The sequence below is a fragment of the Heteronotia binoei genome, chromosome 10 (assembly GCF_032191835.1).
Source record: "Heteronotia binoei isolate CCM8104 ecotype False Entrance Well chromosome 10, APGP_CSIRO_Hbin_v1, whole genome shotgun sequence".
In the NCBI taxonomy this organism is placed as follows: domain Eukaryota; kingdom Metazoa; phylum Chordata; class Lepidosauria; order Squamata; family Gekkonidae; genus Heteronotia; species Heteronotia binoei.
This window is the reverse complement of record NC_083232.1, coordinates 48987027-49000137: the sequence shown is the minus strand read 5'-3', so window position 1 is coordinate 49000137 and position 13111 is coordinate 48987027. Positions and strand designations below refer to the sequence as shown.

The 13111-nt window shown below is 38.7% G+C and overlaps 1 protein-coding gene across 3 annotated transcripts in view; it reads left to right on the top strand.

Moving 5' to 3' along the window:
* ETV1 (ETS variant transcription factor 1) overlaps nt 1–13111 on the top strand; it is a 90956-nt gene that overhangs the window by 9047 nt on the left and 68798 nt on the right. For 2 of the 3 annotated variants that reach the window (XM_060248584.1, XM_060248583.1), the window contains one exon: nt 4242–4295. The exons of the other annotated variant lie outside the window; for it this stretch is intronic. In XM_060248584.1, the coding sequence (XP_060104567.1) occupies nt 4242–4295 (54 nt within the window). The remainder of the gene's footprint in view (nt 1–4241; nt 4296–13111) is intronic. 3 annotated transcript variants of the gene reach the window in all.

The following is a 13111-nucleotide window of genomic DNA, read 5'->3' as shown; positions in this document are numbered from 1 at the left end:
TGTAGTCATATTTCTTTCTTTTTCAGGCATCCACATTAGCCCTTCTTAACTGTCTGCTTGCTGGTCTGACTTGTCAGTACTTTTTAAAACCAGTGGTGCAAAAGTTTTTTGGAGTCACAGAAGTCTGTCAGGCGTTGCCTTCAAATCAGTGCAGTTCCTTTTTTAGGGTAGGGAAAATTGATGTGGTGGGTGGGGATGGCTGGAAGAGTCTCCGCTTCTTTTCTTAAGACAGTTTTGATTCTGTGTCTTTTTAAAAAATAATGCAACATATTAATTCTTTGCTGTCTATAACTCTTGCATTACGTATGAGTTTTGATAGTATTAATACATGTCTGAGCAAGAAAGTTTGCATCCCCAAGGAAGTGTAAGATATCAAAAAAGGTATCTCATGACATTTTCTTTTATTTCAAAAAGCATAAATGCATGCCCAGTTTAAAACTCATTCCTTGAAGGGTTTTAAAATTATGCTGTATATAAGTTATTTTTAGTAAATTAGTAACTATTATTATAAAGTGATCCGCAGTGATTTTTCCATTATGTGAGTATTTCCTGTGGAAAACTGCCTTGTGTGGGCAGACGCCACTTCTGATATCATGACTTTGAAAGTGAATTTGTGCAGGTGTTAAAGCTAGTGATTGGAAATGAGTGCTAAAGACGTATTTGTTCTGGGGTATTTTTATTTTTTTTAAAAAAAATGCTGAAGCTTTGTCAGTTTTGTAAGACAACTGAAATGTACTCAACTGATGTATTGAAAGTTTTACAGATTTGGTACATGCTAGAGTTGTAAGTAATAAAACAAGCTATATTCTGTGACTCCTAATATTCTGTACTAATTAAGGTGTGCATGCTTTAGTACATATAAATTAGCCCATTTAGTATATCCTGCAAAGATTTTAAAAGGGTTTAAAATGAACTAGATTACAATTAGTGCTAACATGTTCTCATCCCTGTGTCTTGCAGATGTGTACAATATTAATTATGCATGCATTACTCTATTGTAAATGATTTTGTGCGTTGTGATAAATGTGTTTGTATAGAACCATCTATGTATTTTAGGGGATTACTGCAGGCATTGTGATAGTCTGACTCTTTATAGAAGGCTCAGTTTTCTGCTCCCTTTTCTGTTATCACATAACATGACAATCGGATTGCTATCCTGTGTTTAATTGCAGATGTGAATGAAACTACTTGTGGAATGTTGCTGCTAAATTCTTTCTTTTCTTTTGCTTGGGCTTGCAAACTAGATTGATTACTAGATGTTAAGGTTTAGTGATGGGATCGTGGATTCATAAGAAGACCCCAACTGGATTAGACCAATGATCTGTTTAGTCCAGTATCTTTCCTCTCTCACATAGAGGCCAACCATTTCCCCTGGAGTTCCAACAGTGGGGCGTAGAGTCTGAGACTTCCCTGTGATATTGCCTCCTGGCACAGGGATTTAGAAGCTGACTACCTCTGAACCTGGAGGATCTTCCATTCACCATGGCTAGTAGCCACTGAAAGACCTTCTGATCTCCTTTCCCCTTGATCAAGTTTGTTTCTTAGCCTAAAACTCTCTTGTGAGTAAAAATATTGCACATAAAAGATAGAATGCAAACATAATGTGCTTTTAAACTATAAGGATGTTGAGGTTCCTTTCGTTGGGAGAAAGAATGCTAAGTCCTAGGTATCGGTGAACTTTAAGCTGGTTAAAATAGACACTTTGCAGAATCTTAGAAGTGCATAATTCTTGGTTAAAAGGAATAGAATAATAGAAAGCTTGATGGTTATGCAATGAGGCACACAGTTTGTCAGCTGTTGGACAGCAATGCATTGTTTCCTCGTAACGTTTAAGTGTAGTCTCTCCTACCCAAACTGTTTGAACCTTGCCTGAACACCATTAACTGAAGGTCTTGTGGCTTCTCTGATATCTGTGTTCTCTAATGTGTAGGGCTAACCTACATTTATTTTAGGATTATTGTGCTAATGTTGCCTCCATCTCAGATAGTTTAATCTGATCTGATTCAATGTTTAATACAGTCTTAAGCAAGTAGAAATGGTATTCTGGAAAATCGGCCCAGGGTTCAGGCAATCATGAAAATGCTTCAGGGAGCTCAAGAGACTTAGAAGAAACAGCCATTTCCCCATACTAAGTGTGAGGTAAACTTTTTAAAATATGGAATGTGGTTTTAGAAACAGTTGGTGATGTGGCAGGGGAAGTTCCAGCTAAAGGCTGCTGAGGGGCATCTTGGGTTCTTGTTTCCACTGAAGGAACTCCTTGGATCCCAGCTTCCAGACTCAATTTGTACAGTCAACTGTACTTTTTTTTTTTGGCTTGGGCAGACAGATTGCATTAAGCACTTAAACAAAGCAGGAGTCAGATTGCACCTTTAAGACCAACCAGTTTTTATTTAGAACAGCTCACTGTGTTGGATTCCTCGTCTGATGAAGTGTGCTTAAGAGCACACGAAAGCTTACATTCTAAATAAAAATTGGTTGGTCTTAAAGGTGCAACTTAACTCCTGTTTGTTCAACTGCTTCAGTCCAACACGGCTACCCGCTTGGATCTATTATGCTCTTAACTATACTTTCTTTGACAGTGTGTGTGTACGTAAGAGAGAGAGCAGATATCCCTTAGTCTGTTCATTTATTTAATATTCTAATCATCCAGTATTGCTTATGGTGTTCCTAAATATATAAAACAGAATGTAAATATAAACCAAAAAGTGGAAGCCTACGTCAGATTTACTGCTTGAAGAAAAATGATGGGCCCTTCCACGCGCTCTCTCTCTCCTCCCTTCCCTCCCTCCTAATCTTGATTTTAGTCTGGCATCAGCACTAACTAGTATAAGACTGAATTAATTTGTTAATGTTAGTTTTATTTAGAGAGTCTACAGTTGTTATCTTCGTGGACCAACTTAATTTGTACATTTGATTGACCGGCAAGCTCCCTGGAAGAGCACTGTAAGCAAACCGGTGAAATGGGCAGTCCTGTACAAAGTTACTCCAGTCTAATGTGATTGGAAATCTGTGTGTTTAGACTAGAGTAACCTTGCGTAGAATTGGACTGTAGTTTGTATTATTTGTCATTGAACTTGGTTGGACTTAGTTCTAAGTAAATATGCATATAAAGAAGCTTTTAATTTTATGTCATTGGTTTAGAATTAGGAGATGAGATTTTGCCATTCAAGACATACTTATTTCACAAGCACTTTCATTCATTCAATTTTTGGAGGACAGTATTGGTGGATGCAGAGAATGCATGGTTATCATAGAACAGCTTAGGTTCATTTCAGTTCTGATCTAAATGTTCAAAAGATGGCTATGAGGAACTAAAATGAGAATAAATTTGTGCTAATATAAAGTGCCTTACTCTTGAATAAGCGGTCTGGAGAATAACTGTAAGAATACAGTTAAAATTGGTAAAGAGCGCAAGAATTTCATGCACTTGAAAAAGAAATACATTTTTCTTCTCCATCCTACTTAATTAATACTCTGTCTTCTTTGTGCTTCTACCAAAGCATTACTTGTCTCTGTGAAAAACTGCAGCTGTTCATAGGTAACTTCTCAAAAGCTTCTGTGGGTTTATGCATACTTTATATTTCCCCCCTTTGGTCACTATGCCAAGTGTACTTGAGGGGCAGTCTTGTTAGGTGTTGGACTGGAAAGATCTGCATTCAGTTCCTCACTCTGCCAGGGAAGCTCACAGGGTAACTGGAACAGTCATTCTCCCTATTATCTGCCTCACAGTTGTCATGAGGGTCAACTACAGGAATGGGGGCATATACATTACCCACAGGTCTTCATGGACTATGCAGGATTAAAATTCAATAAATAACCAGTGATTGCTACATAGATGCAATTTTCTCTCTAGACTTTGGCTAGAGGTAAGCAGAAATCTTATGTGTGCAACTGCTGCTTATCTCCTAATTTAATGTGGGGATGGCTGGAAAACTGTGTTGTTTTATTTATTGGAAAAAATACTGTTCATGTTCTGATGCTTGCCCATCATGGGATTTAAAGTGTACAGATAATTCTGCTAATCACTGTGCCAGCCAACAAGTATTTTTAAACATATTTCATGTTGGTTTTCATGCTTAATTTGAATGCTAATTAATACGAATCCTACCCTTGACTTTTTTGATTGGTTTGTTTTTGTCTCCTAGTCCTAACGGTTGAGGATCATTTTATGCATTAGTGGCTTGTGAATGTTAATTCTTTCTTTTCTGTCTCCTCCCTGTCTCCCCCTCCCCTACTTTCAGCTCAGGTACCTGACAACGATGAGCAGTTTGTGCCAGACTACCAGGCTGAAAGTTGTAAGTATAGCATGACTTACCATTTGGCTCTTAGCCAGCAGCTATGTGAAATTTGAGGCTGGTATTCTGTGACACTGCCATAAAAATGACATCAACAAGCATTGAACTATGACTGGGAAATGTAGCTTAACTGAATCAAGTCATATTGCTTCTCTTCTTTTGTGAAAGTCCAGCAGTGAGGATGGGTAGCTTCCACCACCCTGGGGTGGTAGTAGTGATTCATTCTTCTCAAAATGTGAAAGAAGGGACTTCTCAAAATACAAAAGAATTACGCCCACTCCCTACTGCCTCAGCCAGTGCCAGGGCAAATGAATACCTTATTTTCTTTCCCCATCAGTATAAGCCAGCCCTGCCCCTGTATCTGAGTGTCTGCTGCCACCTTTAGTATTGGGCAAAACCTCTCTGCAGTACAGGAATGCTGCACAAGAAGGTTTGAGGGGATAAAGGCAGTTTGTGATTTTAGATGCAGTATTGTAGCAGTCATAAATGGCTAGTTTGGCAAATAATTTTTACTGAGAGAATGTTAAGAAATGTCATATTCTAGTTGTGCTACTGAAACCTTTTAAACAAATACTTGGATTTCATGGTGAAGTTTGTGCACAATTTATTTCTAAACCATGACTTGATTGGTTAATTTTAAGTGAAGCTCCTGCCGCTGTTTGTTGAAGGGCCAGTTTACATCTCATCATCTGTGGCTGTTGCTCCAGTTACCTGCTACAACCACAATGTGATGGAAAGGACCAAGCTGTTGAGTGAAAACTCTTTATGGACTGTATCAATTGTATCTATCTCAAGAACTGCTCCTCTGTCTTTCTATTCTGAAAATAACTGGTACATTCTGTCCCCCCCCACCACCAAAATAGGAAGCTAGGAAAGGCTGCTGTCAGGTTTGTTAATATGTAGAGCTGCTTTACTGTGCCTATCTTATTTTTGTGGCCTCTAGGTTTCCCATACTACACTGTTTGCCTGTTTGTTCTGGCGTTTCATTTCTTTATAGCGCTCAGGTTTGCCTCTGAAGTGCCGAATCTAGCTCATCTTCATATATCCTAGTAAACTCTTGATCCAGAGGTTAAAGCTTGGTTCCAGAGAACTATGAGTGAAGCAGATCTTTGCCACTTCTATCTTCTGTAGAGGCTCCCTGCATCCCCTTTGCCCAAGTCATTTTGGGGGAACATCTGGGAACAGTGTGAGATACAGCACAAGGAGGGATTAATGCAACTGACTTTCCCCTAAGGTAAACAGATATGTCTGTTTGAAATATCAGCTATTTCTTCAGGAAGTATACATGGACTCAGGAAGAAAACATGAGTAAGGCCTGATGGAGAATTTGTGTTGATGGTGCATACATCAAGTATATACTTTGCCTGGGTCCACAGTATGTGCCCATCTTACAATGCCATCTTAAGATACTTTCCTGGGAGTCAGCCTTATGGAATAGATGTAAATTGGATTCTAAGTTAAACCCCTCCCACTCCCACAACCTTGGGATGTTCAACAAGCAAGGGTTTGAGAAAACTGATTTTAATGCTGATGTTCTTAATGTTTATGGCTCTGTGCCTATTAAATCAGAGGGGCAAAGCTGCTAAAATTATTTTCCTTCCAAATGTGCTGAGATAGACAAAGCCAGCAATAAAACTCTCAGAATGGGAAAATTTGGTGTTGAAGTTAATGTGAACCTAGGTAAAGGGATAGAAACATACTAAACAGTATTCTCTCTTTGTACTGTTGAAAAGCAATATATGGTCATGCATGCACATAATTCATCCACAAAAGGATACTTCAGCAATATAGCTTTCTCCAGATTTTCTCTGAAGAGCCATTAGTTGATCCTATCACCCCCATTATTTCAAGAATAAAGCTATTTTTGGTGGTAGAAGAATTTAAAATGTTGACTTTCCTTCCTCAGTTGTCATGTGATAAAGGGGTTTTGTGAAACTTCCTTGCCCTCAGTGAATTCACACATGACCAAATCCTGAAATAAACTGCAGATGTTTCTTTCAGGATATGGTAATGTGATATTTTACTAAGGTCCTGCTTCGCAAGATCTGCTTTATCATGTGAAAAAGTAGGCTTCCTCGCATAAATGGGCAAGGTTCTGGTTAAACAGCCTATATTTCTCTCAAGCCAACTTAAAAAGTGTAATTGCAAGTCATCTGGAATTTTGCTTGCTGTGTGGTGTCCTGTCATGTTTCTCATTAATACCCTTCACTGATTATACATTGAACTGGATTCTGTGGCTGCACTAGAGTTGTTGGGCACTCCTGGTTTCCTCTTCAGTGGATGCTGCTGTCCCAGTTAGTTAATCTTGTTCTTAAAACTGACTTCTTCCACAACTTCTTCTCATTTCAGGTCACTGGAAAACTCCCCTCCCCCATTTGTTTAAATAAGTTATTGATTGAACACGGTAACCTTTAAAATCAGGAGCCTGTTAATCTTAACATTAAGGTGTTACAAAATGGTATTAAACTGATACTTGTGATAGAAACGTGTTGTACCATATTAAGCAGCGTGGTTAAATAATAGCTTCAAGGCTCTTGTAAACCTGTGCCATTTGTTTATGCATGGAGTGAAATTTGATTTATTAGCTTGAAGTGGAATTTAGACAAGGAAGCAGTTTTAACTAACTTTCCAAACAAAGAGCTTTCTTTGCAATGTCACTATTATGCAAGATGTTTTAAAGCCCTCTCTAGCTGTGTTCACATGTTACAGTGAGTGCCCATACAGCCTTGCACCTTTTTGCAAGAAAGAGCCTGTGTTCACTGTAACTTGTAGTCAGGGCTTTTGTGTGTCTGTTTTAGTAGAAATTTTGCTACATGTAAACCATATAGCTAAGATGCTAATGTCCTGTTAGATCAGTAAGGTCACAGTCTACATTCAGCATCTGCACTGAATGCCAAATGGGTATTCCAAAATAATTTACCTAGAAGTGCAAAGTTCTACCAGCGCTTCATTTTGCCAGCTGTTGTTGTTGCAGATCCAGGCACTAATTCTTGAAGAATGATTACAAACTGCAGATGGAGGAGGGAAAACATTGTGTGGGGTTCTGAATTAAATGGGGTGGATCCTACCCGTATTCTACCACTCCATTGAGCGTAGTTGATTTATTAATGAAAATATTTATACTCACCTTTTGGCTCAAAGCTTGAACTTTCCTTCAGCCTAAGGAGCCTTCCTTCAGCTTAAGTAGCTCTTTTCCAAAATTCTGGTTCATTAGGCTTGGGGAAGGCTACTTGAAGGGTGGTTGGATCCACTCCATCATTTGCCCTCAGACAAGACATTACCTCCATAATGCTGTTCATTCATAGTTGCAGGCTTCAGTGTGTTTATTTACAAAATTTATATCCTGCCTTTATGCCCTTACAAGGACACCAAGGCAGCTAACAATTTCAAACATACAAGATAACATTACCTTATCTCCAGATGATGGGCTGTTCCGTACACAATAGCATCCTGTGTGTTCAGTTTCCATTTCTGATCCAATGGGTAAGGCTGCGTATGAGAATCCCTTTTGAAAAGGTCAGAATGCAACCAGTCAGCACTTTGTGGGTAGAGGGAATTTAGTTCTCCTTGATCCCTCTTCCCTGCCCCCCAAACAGATCAACAAATTTTAACCTGTAGGAAAGATCTTTGCACCTGCATCACTGAGCCAAGATAGTATGCTTCAGAAATAGGGCTTTAAAAATTTGTATAATACTTTTTAAATGATTTATCATTTTTTGTCTGTAGATGTAATTAGAGATGCTGCCCAAACTGTAGCATGTACTTCTCGGTAAGTGTGTTCTGCTAGAGCCATTGCTCATTGGCTTTGCAGTCATCTGAGGGCATCTCCTCTGTTGTGGCTGTGAGTTGGAGCCATGTTTGGAAGTTGCAGGTGGCACTCATGGATGACTGCAGTTGTACTGCTGTGATCTCATTGCTACCATCTGCAGAGGACCAGAGTTATGTTGGCATGAGTTTCCTTTCTGCCACTCTATTCTATTTGGAGGGAGAAGCCATGTAGCATTCTCTTCCTACTGTTTGCTGTGTTGAAGCAGCAGCTGGAAGGAAATTATGCTGCGGCGATTATTACAGTGTTCTTTGAGTTTGTTGATTTTTTTTTAAAAAACATAATTTTGATCAAGCTGGTGAACTAGCTATTGAGTATCTGATAGAAATGGATATTTTAATATGCCTGACAGTACAGGGCAATTTATCTTGTTCTGAAACTCTGTGTTGAAAGCTGAATGCAAGATGGTCAGGATATCATGTTACTTGCTTCCTACATTTTATCTTGTGTGGATCTAATCTGGCAATGTTTATTTGGATTGAGTTGTTAGCTGCATGTCATAAGTCAGCTGAGTCAAGACCCAGCACCACTTTAACATCATGTAAAAGTTCCTTTTTTGATCCTCTTCATAGTATATTGGACTGTGCCCTCTTATTCAGATTTCTCCTGTAACTTAATTTTGTGGCTAGCCCCGAGCATTAGCCTGTATTTAGCAGGAGTATTCTTACCTCTAGAGGATTGGAGGGGGGGCACTACTTAAATTTGTTCTTCATGGACATAAAGAGAGAGAGGTTTTGCCATGAAGCATCTCTTAGTCAATAATGCCTTTAATCTGTGGTTGTAGTAGAAACTTGAAAGCTTTATTTTGGTTTTAATAAGTAGTTCTTGTTTTTCTGCAGACAGTGTAGGTTGGTGTTTTGCCTTGGTTTTTTTTTTTTTTTGTTCTTCAAATGTAACTCCTAACTCTGAAGGGTACAGAGACCTTGATATATTTAGCCTCAGTATCGATCTGATACACAACTGGCACAATATGACTATAAAACAAATGGCTGGTCCCTGCCAATGTATATAGACAGTATTGATGTCTAATTCTTTTTGGAAAATTTATTTTTTTAAAGAAAGATGACCTTGCTGCTGTGAGGTGAATGCATTGCCAGGGAAAATTGCCCTTATATCATTTCAGGAAATGTGGCAGATATAGGCTCCTCCTGTGTTTTGACTGTACTTTTTGGCATTTAAGGTTCATGGGAAATTAACTGACTTAGCTGTCTCTAATCTTTTGGGTGGTTTTTAAGTCCAAGTAAGTGGGTAACATTCCTGAGTTTTCTCTTTGCTGCTCAAACCAGAATTCTGCACCGTTGGTTGGCATTAGCCATATCATCTATTGATTTTTTTAATCCATCACCATATGCTGAGGTTTCTACATGATTCCCGCTCCCCCCCTCCTCATCAACACCACCACTGACATATGGCAATCACGTAGCGCTTTTAAGGCAAGAGATGTTCAGAGGTGCTTTACCATTGACTTCCTTTCCGTCACAATCCTGGTATTGCTTGGAGGCTTTTCATCCAAATACTGACTAGGGCTGACCTTCCTGAGCTTTCAAGATCTGATGCGATCAGGCTAGCCTGGGCTGTCTGGGTCAGGACTATCTAAGTCTAAATTTTTTGTGGTTATTTCTTCAGGTTTGTTTTTTTTTTTAAATGTAATCAGGCAAGCATATTAGAAAACAAAAAGCTAGAAATTTACTGTAGTTTTCATTCTGTCCCTTTGCTTCTGAAGAGATGACCTAAAAGAGGTGTATATGCTTAGCTATAAGTGACCCTGTTTATTCATTTCTCCTTATGAAACTCTTAAACCAATATGTTTTGTGAATGATGCAGTCTAGTGGTGTGCATTTTAATACTCCCTCTGTATATCTTACACCATATGCACAGCTCACTTACACAGGAATCCTGGCATGGGCGTAGTTGTAGACTCAATCATCTAACAGAAAATGACAGATTTGTTATTTTGGGGTCTTCCTGACTCAGATTAGTAAAGTACTTGCATTGGTTAAATGATTATAGAAACAAGAGGAGTTTTTCCCTAAAGGAAACATTTGCCATGAGGGCAACTGTAGATGAAAACTTTTAAATATCATCCATAACTTTAAACTTAAAACAACTGGACAGTTTGGTTATAGAGTTTTAGGCAGAAGTTGATACTAACTTTACACAGTAGAGTGTTTCTGTCAGTATAGTGGTGTTTGCTTGTTTGCTGTGCTAAATACCCAAATGGGAGGCACAATAAATGCCTGTTAGGGAGCCATAGCCAGGTGGAGGCCCTTGGTGTATGTCAGTGCGTTTCCAAACACATATCTAACTTTTCTTGTTTATGAGTATAAACACAGGTGTACTTGAAACAATGCTTTCACTGAAATGTGCTTTTATATTAGTAAACAACATCCTGTTTGATAGTGCATTTGGTATCCTGAAAAACTGTGTAAAATTATTTTGACAATGGAAGAGTTGTACAAATGAGAGGGTTTTTTTTTTAAAAAAAATGGCACTGGGGGACCTTGGCTCTGAAGCTTAATAAGGTTCTCTGGCAATTTCCACCTGATCCTACCCAATTAAATCTGCGGCCTTGTCAAGTTTTAGGTTTGGCCCTACACCTTCATATGTCCAATTGGTATTGTTGAGCTGGAGACAGACAATAGCCCCCCACTAAAGGCTGTTTGAATGAGATCCTTGTTTATACTTACCCTAGGAAACAGGTTCTGTAGGTATCTAAAACGCTTCAAAAATCTTTGGGATTTTTTTGACTAGAAAGGTTGGTGGGATGGTGGGACAGAAGCCTATCTCAAACAGCTTTCAACTCTTAAAAGCTATTGCCTGTCATGTCATAGGACATAAGATATTAAAATGGGGAGAGAAATACAGTTCAAGCAGCATTCTTCATGGGTTGATCAATGCAATGTAAAAATCGGATTGAGATAGTTTGGGAATTAAGAACTTTCCACAGTACTTAGAGTTTCTCATAACTGTCTTAAATAGAGCCTTGTACTAAAGGACTTGATTTTTCAAAAAATCAAAAGGTGGTATTAATTTAAGAGAAGACCTTTACAGGCCTGTAAATGGACAGCATTTCCTGCCCATTAATACGTTCTGTCTGTATTCTCCCTTACTGCTTCACATCCTTAATACTGATGCTATAGCCAGCCTCTGGTAGGTAGAGTGACTTTGGCAATCCTTGGATGATAGTGTATTGGGCAGGAGATGGATCATGCAATCTGGGGGGTTGGAAGTCAACCTTTTAATAGTTCTATATTATCTACCGTCATGCAAGCAGCAGATTGCTTTGGGCCTTTTTAAAAAAAGTGTTCAATGCCCTTTAATTGGAGTATTTTCCTGTCCCTTATTACAGCAGTGGGAAGTACATGCAGTTTATCGACATAAGTAATGGCTCTGTCGTAATGTGAAATAAACATATGCTGTTCATTAGATTAGACATGGTTGCTACTTGCGTTTCAAAGAGCAGAGTAATTAATTGGGACCTGACTTTGGAAATAATGACTGCTTTTAAATAAAATAACCTGCAGTTTGATTGCAAATATGCCTAAAGGTGAAATGTGTTATATTTGGTATGGAGTACTTTTGCAGGAGGAAAATATGAAGCAGATTTTTTTTAAGCTTCTGTGTGTATGCAGGATTTGAAAATTTCACTTGACATAGAAAGGTGGATAGCTGTTCAAATATTGTTGAAGAATATATTTTGAATAAAGCAAATCTTTTGCAAATTTGATAGTATCAGACCACCATAGCAAGGCATGGGTGTATTGGTTTTGAATTGAGGAAGGTAGCTAGCGAAGCCCCTTCGCTTCTGGTTTGATGGTTACCACAATGGTCTGTAACTGCTGTGAATCACATGGAAAGAATCCTGGCAGGAATCTGGGGCTTTCCACTGGTGAAATAGTTCACAGGGAATAATCTAGAGGAATGATAATATTGTCATCATATGCAATTTTTAAAAAATGATTTTGTGTTGTGGTTTTAGTTGGTCCTTCCTTCAGGAAACTCAGAGTGGCATACATGGCTTTTCTGAACAGTCATCCCTTTTTTAGACTTGCCAGGTCCTACGAACTTGGTTACAGTGGCACAGCTGTATCCCTTCCAGCTTCACATGATTCTCTCAGTTGAGATATGAATAGTTTTTGAAGATACTCATGAAATGCTGAGTACTAGAGTTTAATAAAAAAAAATGTTGTGTAAAATGCAACAATGCCATGAATTTGTATGGGGAAAATTATTGTTACTGTTATTAGTGCTGCTGTACTGAGTTTTATGTGTGCCAGCTAATAATGTCTTGACATTAATAAATTTCTAATGTAGTTTGGAAGACAGTATCTTTGGATAGATTAATGCTGTGAGAGGATATTGTTCTGAACAATGCCTTCTTAGTATACATGTTGGTCTGAAGCTTCAGAACAAAGTTTGGGCCCAGTGGCACCTTTAAGACCAATAAAGTTTTATTCTGAAGGTCTGTTTGAAGAAGTGTGCATGCTTATACCTAGAATAAAACTTTGTTGGTCTTAAAAGTGCCACTGGACTCAAACTTTGTTTTCCTGGTATGAAATCAACCTTGTTACTGTTACGGTCTTATCATTAGACTTTAAAGTTTTCAGAGCTTTTCAGGTTTTTTCCCTGGATAAAAATTTGAAGGTAGACATCACTCAAAGTCAAAAACATTTCATCTAGAGAGATTTTATCTAGAGAGCTCCAAAAACACCTTCCTTGCATCTAGACAGACTGACTTTGCCAAGTCAGTTGAGACTCATGGATGAGACCGTGATGATGCTTCTGGGCCTGTCAGCTGAAGCACTGGCTATGCCAGGGAGTCCTGGGATTTCCGTACTTCGTTGACACTGTCAATGCATTGGCAAGGAAAGTGCTGTGCAGAGCTCTTGGTATTCCTTGAGGCAATAGAAGAAGAAGAAGTAGAAGAGATTGGATTTATACCCCCGCCCTTCACTACCCAAAGGAGTCTCAGAGCAGCTTGCAATCTCCT